The 6,000-nt window shown below is 62.4% G+C and overlaps 1 protein-coding gene across 5 annotated transcripts; it reads right to left on the bottom strand.

Moving 5' to 3' along the window:
- Positions 1–3,341: 3,341 nt before the first annotated feature.
- Positions 3,342–5,400, bottom strand: MYL7 (myosin light chain 7). 5 transcript variants are annotated; one of them, XM_081102764.1, is made up of 7 exons: positions 5,344–5,400; positions 5,035–5,058; positions 4,807–4,882; positions 4,496–4,600; positions 4,088–4,166; positions 3,904–3,952; positions 3,342–3,504 (listed from the first exon to the last, which is right to left on the bottom strand). In XM_081102764.1, the coding sequence occupies exons 1-7, from the start codon at positions 5,344–5,346 to the stop codon at positions 3,403–3,405; spliced, it is 438 nt and encodes a 145-aa protein (XP_080958890.1). In that variant the 5' UTR covers positions 5,347–5,400; the 3' UTR covers positions 3,342–3,402. The 5 variants fall into 5 exon arrangements, with proteins under 5 accessions (XP_080958890.1, XP_080958886.1, XP_080958889.1 ...); XM_081102760.1 differs by having other exon boundaries at positions 3,782–3,952; positions 5,035–5,148; positions 5,344–5,368; XM_081102763.1 differs by having other exon boundaries at positions 3,753–3,952; positions 5,344–5,368.
- Positions 5,401–6,000: the final 600 nt, after the last annotated feature.

The following is a 6,000-nucleotide window of genomic DNA, read 5'->3' as shown; positions in this document are numbered from 1 at the left end:
CACTGCTGTGGCTCCAGGGGCTTTGCCACCTCAGGGTGGGCGAAAGTCTTCCAGCTGCACCCCGTCTATCCGGAGGTCCCTCATCTGCACATTTAGTCAGAAAAAATGAAGCCAAGTGCTGTGGCAGCCCTGCCTGTGGCTGTGCCTGGTCCTGAGCTAAGTCAGTGTCCAGGGGGGACGCTGGGCAGGGTGGGGAGTACCTGTCAGGTGGGCAACTCAACACCACACCTGGAGGCTCAGGGAGACCCAGCTGCTGTCAACATCCAGCCCACCCTGAGGGTCACAGAGAGGACGCTGGCATCCTTCACGCTCACTGATGGACAGTGCGTGGTCTGACCCCCAGGCAGCTCCACGTCTCTGAGGGCCTCCCCCAGCTCATGCCCTTCTGCATCTCCACACCCCATCCTCTGACCAGAGCCACCAGAAGTGTCTGCAGAGCTCCCAGCAAAGGCAGGGGAGTGGGTTGACCTATTACTTACCAGTGTCTCCTGCATTACTGCTGGGTGAAATCCAGCCAAGTGCCTGCCCTGCCATCTCTGGGGCCCTCCCACCCAAACTGGGGGATTTGGCCTCAGCCTGTGTGGGAGCCAGTCTGCACTCAGGGTGAGCTGTGTGGGGCGCGTGGGTGGGGGGGTGGGGTGGGGGGGTGGGAACAGGACAGCCTCAGGGAGGCGGATGCAGCTAAGAGCCCGTCTTTACCTTTGTCAGTGGAGTTAACATGTCTAAAGAAGGTGCACCCTGCCAGAGGTGGGGTGGGGGCAGGGCAGGGACTGGGGCCCTGGCGGGGGGCTGAGGGATTTCAGGATAAAATCTGAAAAGACCACAAACGGGGGCCGGACAGTCACTGACTGTGAGGCCCCTGAGCCCCGTCCCCTGGGGTGCGGCTGGGCTCAGTGGGAGGGAGCTTCAGGCCTTGCTGGGAAGCTAATCGACACAGGAAAGAAAACATTTCTTGTTAATGAGCGTTCAGCTGGACAGTGCTCCTCAAAGCCGGGGAGGAGTCAGGCACCTCCATGGCGTTCTCAGAAGAACCAACCGGGCCTGGTCCTGCAGAGACTCCCCACAGACCTGCCTGCACCGGTCCTCTCCCCTGGGCTGGCTCCTCGCCTTAACCGAGAGGAAAACCTCTTCTCACACCTTTGCCCCTGGAAGTGGGCTCGGGCCTGAGTCAGGCTCCTGCCTCCCAAGAAACTGGGAGCTGGGCGTGACCTGTCAGAGCCATGGCCCAGCCCCCGGGAGCTGTCTTGGGCTGTAAAACTCGCAAGAGGCTCATTGAGCTTTTAGACAGTTTTACACAGAAAGGGGCGGGAAAGATCCTGGGATTACAAGTTTCCTGAAGGAAATGCCCCAGAAAAGGGCTTCCTTCCCTTTCTGCACCGGGAGTGCTAGCCTTTTCCTATTTCTGGGCACCTCCGGCGGCACAGCAGGCCTGCCCCGCTCTAGCGCCGGCCGAGGCCTGTTTCCTGGGCCTCGAGCTTCTGCGTGTCCAGCAGCCCGAGTGAGGCTGGCTGCCGCTGGGGACCCCAGCCTCTGCATCCCGGGTCTGCAGGGGGTGGGGTTGGGCAGCAGGGTTTGGGTTGGAGCCTGGGACGAACGGTGGTCCTCTACAAACCCTCGGACTGAATGTGAGCCCCCGTGGAGGAGGAGGCCGGGGCCAAGAGCCCACAGGAGCTGGGGTGGGCATCCTGGACACAGTCCCAGGGAGGGCCACAGGCAGGGACACCTGCTCAGGGGCCCTAAGGGAGTGGGGGGGAGGGGTCTCTGGACCAAGACTTTTATGATCACTGATGAGCAATAGTCAGATAACTTCCAAACTCAAGTGTCAGTGTAGTAACTAAAATGACCAAGTCCCTGCCAAAACCGGTTTGGCTCAGTGGATGGAGCGTCGGCTTGCGGACTGGGGGGTCCCGGGTTCGATTCCGGTCAAGGGCATGTGCCTGGGTTGCGGGCACATCCCCAGTGGGAGATGTGCAGGAAGCAGCTGATCGATGTTTCTCTCTCATCGATGTTTCTGGCTCTCTGTCTCTCTCCCTTCCTCTCTGTGAAAAATCAATAAAATATAGAATGAATAAATCAATCAATAAATAAATAAATAAATAAATAAATTGACCAAGTCCCAGATCAAGCTCTAAACTGAGCACCTCTCTGGGCAGCCACTTTAAAGATCCAACTACAACTTCCACCTGACTGGCAGGTCCTGCAGCTCCCTTCTCTAGGAGGCCAGGATCAAGGCTCCACTGTTCATCCGACTCCCTCGTACTCCCAAAGAGCCCCAACATTTAAACTGATGTGGAGAGGAAGGGGGGCGGGGGTTGAGGGGAAGAGATCATGTGCTCTGTCCAACCTGGTGTGAAAGGACGGTGGGTGTTTCCCTGCGTTGTCTCTTTTCTTACCGTTTCTTTAATAAATGGGATGAGAGGGGAAAACAACAAAAACCGAGCACCGCTCCCCACAAAAATGCTTCCCTCCAGGACGGGGGTGAGGTCGGCCCCTGCGGGGGGAGGGGGGTCTTGGGGGGGCAGGAGGCCGGCTCAGCTGTCCTTGTCCACACCAGGACTCGGTGCCCACTCTCCCCTCCCCCATGGGCACTCTGGAGGTCCCTGCTCTTCCAGCCCCAGTTGTGAGGTGAGGTGGGCGATGGGACACTGCCGGCCTCTGTGGAAAGCCCCTCCCTCCGCAGCCACCTGACCCTGAACCCTGAGCCTGCAGCCGAGCCCCAGCATTTCCCTGCAGGTCCCTGAGCCCCTCCTCGGGTCATGGTGCCTCACCTGCACTTCCAAGTCAAGTCTGGTGTGTTTTCAAATGGGTTCCTCAGGGCCTTGCACGCGGCCCAGCACCCCCCACGCGTCTGCAGCGACAGTCCCGGGCTGTGCGCTCCGTGTCCCAGGAGGGCAGAGCGGGTGTAACTTCTGAGCGCCGGTGGGCTCAGGGCCCAGGGCAGGGGTGGGGAGCCTTTTCTCTGCCAAGGGCCATGTGGATGTTTATACCACCATTCGAGGGCCATCCAGAATTACCCACTTAAAAATTAGGCGGCTACTTTTGGTCAAACATTTAACTCACCCCAATGCCTGGGCAGAGCCAGACCCGGTGATGTCGTGGGCCTTCTACAGCCTGCAGGCCGGACGCTCCCCACCCGTCCTAGAGGTTGGCCTCTGGCCGGGGCCCTCCCTCTCAGGCCTCAGTGTCCCCATCTGTAAACTGGGCAGTGTGGGAAGAACTGAGGGGCTGGTGGTCCCTGCATCTGGCCCTCAGCTTCCCTCCCTCCCCCTCCCGCACGCTCACACACACACACACACACACACACACACACCCCTATCACAGAGAGGCCACCACACAGGGCTCCTGGGAAATGGCGTTTATTGAGGTGCCAGAGCATGGCCCTGAGTCTCGCCGCAGCCTCCGTCACTCCTCTTTCTCGTCCCCGTGGGTGATGATGTAGCACAGGGACTTGTAGTCGATGTCCCCCGCCAGGTCCACGGGCGTCAGGGCGAACATCTGCTCCACCTGGAGAGGGGGGCAGTGAGAGGCGGCCGGCGAGGGAGGCGGGTATGCCTTGGTCCTCCGCCTTTGCAGGCCCAAACCTAAACTCTGAGCTAACATTTCCTGTTGTCTGACTTTGGGCAGCCTGGGGAGAGGGTGGGCCCCTAAGGGGCCATGGGTCAAATAGCCCCCTCTGGCCCCAGACACCCCTCTCTGTGCCACCTTCACCCCCAGTGAGCCCTCCTCCAGACACTGCAGGTGCCCCTGCACACCCTCTCCCTGTGGACTACACAGTCTTCACCCTCCGGGTCTTCACAGGGATGGCATCTCCTCTGGAGAGCTGGGCTCCAAGGCCAGGAGCCAGGCCCCTGAGGCTCCCCAGGGCCCCTGGGGTGACCCCCACGAAGGAGCCGGCGTCCTCACCTCGGCCTGAGAGAACTTGTCTGCCTGGGTCAGGAGCAGCTGCTTGAACCTGGGGAGCGAGGAGCAGTGGGAGCCTGGGGGTGGCCGCGCGGCTCAGGGATGACGGCCCAGAGAGCAGGGAGGGCTCCAAATAAGGGCGGTCCCCCTCCAGGGCCTCCCCACAGCCTGGCCAGCTCCCACTTACTCGTCCTTGCTCACCACGCCCTTGCCACTGGGGTCGAACATTCGGAAGGCGCTCAGGATGGCTTCCTCGGGGTCTGTTCCTGGGAGGCCGAGGGGCCGGGTGAGCACCCGTGGCCCAGCCTCCAGGTTCACCCAGGAGGAACCCAGGTGCAGGGAGCCCTCCACACCCCAGAAGAGGTGGAAAGGGGTCTCCGGTTAGAGTGTCCCTGAGGCTCAGAGAGGCCAAGAGGGAAGTCCTAAGGTGGACAGGTCTGGAGGGAGATTGGGATTTGGGAGCAGAGACTGAAGACACATTGGGTCTGGGCCCACCAGGCGGGATGCGGGGAGCGGGATGTGGGGGGCGGGATGCGGGGGGCGGGGGGCGTTCAAGCTCACTGCCCGCCGGGGGATCCCGACCTGCCCTGCTCACCATTGAGCTTCTCTCCGAAGAGCGTGAGGAAGACGGTGAAGTTGATGGGGCCCTTCCCCTCCTGCAGCATGGCATCCAGCTCCTCGTCCGGGACACTCACCTTCCCTGGGGTGGGGGGCAGAGGTGGATACAGGGACCCAGGTGTCCCAGGCAGGGCTCAGGCTGCCCTCCCCTCCTTCCAGCCAGAGGTGGAGAGCCAGAGGCAGCTGTGGGTGGGGGAGGTGAGGAGTACAGGGAGGAGGAGGCTTGCCCCCCCTCAGCGGGCTCCCAGAGTGAGCAGGGGGCTCATGGGTGGGAGGGGGTGTGCTCACCCAGCTGGGAATAGGTCTCCCGAAGGTCCGACTTGCAGATGATGCCGTCACGGTTCTGGTCAATGCAGCTGAAGGCCTGGGGTGGGGGCCACAGCCTCCATTTGGGAGCAGCCCCCACCCTAGTGAGGGAGGCAGGGAGGGAGTGCTGGGTGTGGGAAGAGCAGGGCCAGGGGCCAGGACCACCTCCAGGGAAGGGGTGCGGGGCAGGTGCTGGGGCGGGGCACTCACCTCCTTGAACTCCTGGATCTGGGCCTGCTCGAACATAGAAAAGACGTTGGAAGAGCCTCGTTGGGCCTGCTTGGTGGCCGCGGCCTTGCCCCGGGTCCCCGCCTTCCTGCTGGCCTGCAACGTTGTGGGTGGGGAGGGGTCCTCTCCAGGGCTCCCCCAAGATGCCCCATGCACACCCCAGAGCCTTCCCAGGAGAGCTGGGGTCAGGGTTCTCTCCCCACCCCTGGAGGCACAGAAGTCGCTGCCCTGCTCTCCCACCCCAAGGACAGCCCCAGGGTGCCACTGCCCTTGCCCCACCCTGGCCCTCACCATCCTCTCTCAGTGGCAGCCTGGTGGCCGAGGGGCCTGCAGCCTCCCTTATGTCTCAGCCTTATCACCTGCAGCACCAAATAAGGAGAGGAGGAGAGGACAGACCCAAACTTGGCAGCCCTTGCCTGGGCTCGGGGAGGACAGGGCCCCAGATTCCAGCCACATTCCAGTGACCCTCAGGCCCCTGACATGTAACACCCGGGTGTCCACCATCCGGGAGGCGTGGGCTCAGGCCTCCTGAGAGCAGAGAGCAGAGCAGGCTCTTGGCTGTCACCACTCACGGTGCTGAGTGATGGGCCCCTGTCACCTCCATCTGACTGTCCCTCCTGCAGTCCAGCCCAGACCTGCCCGGTCCAAGGGGACAGTGGGGGGAGGGGGAAGGCTGCCTGGGGGCCTGGGGGCCTGGGCCTGGAGGGCAGTGGTGGTCTCTGGCCGGGACCCCCAGGGACTCCCAGAGGCCTTGGTGCAGAAGCTTGGCCCGGCCTCCGGCCAACCCAGAGGCAGGAGGCGGCCCTGAGCTGGCTGTGACCCCAAACAGAAGCTGCATGTGAGGCTTTCGGAACAGGGCCTGGACTCCAAACAGTCACTTACCTCGCCCCCACGCCCCCATGAAAGTGGGTCATGAGCCCCTGATGCGAGCTCAACTGCTGAGTGAGG

The sequence above is a fragment of the Myotis nattereri genome (genome assembly GCF_964212035.1).
Source record: "Myotis nattereri genome assembly, chromosome: 11".
Lineage (NCBI taxonomy): Eukaryota > Metazoa > Chordata > Mammalia > Chiroptera > Vespertilionidae > Myotis > Myotis nattereri.
This window is presented reverse-complemented; position numbering and strand designations above follow the sequence as displayed.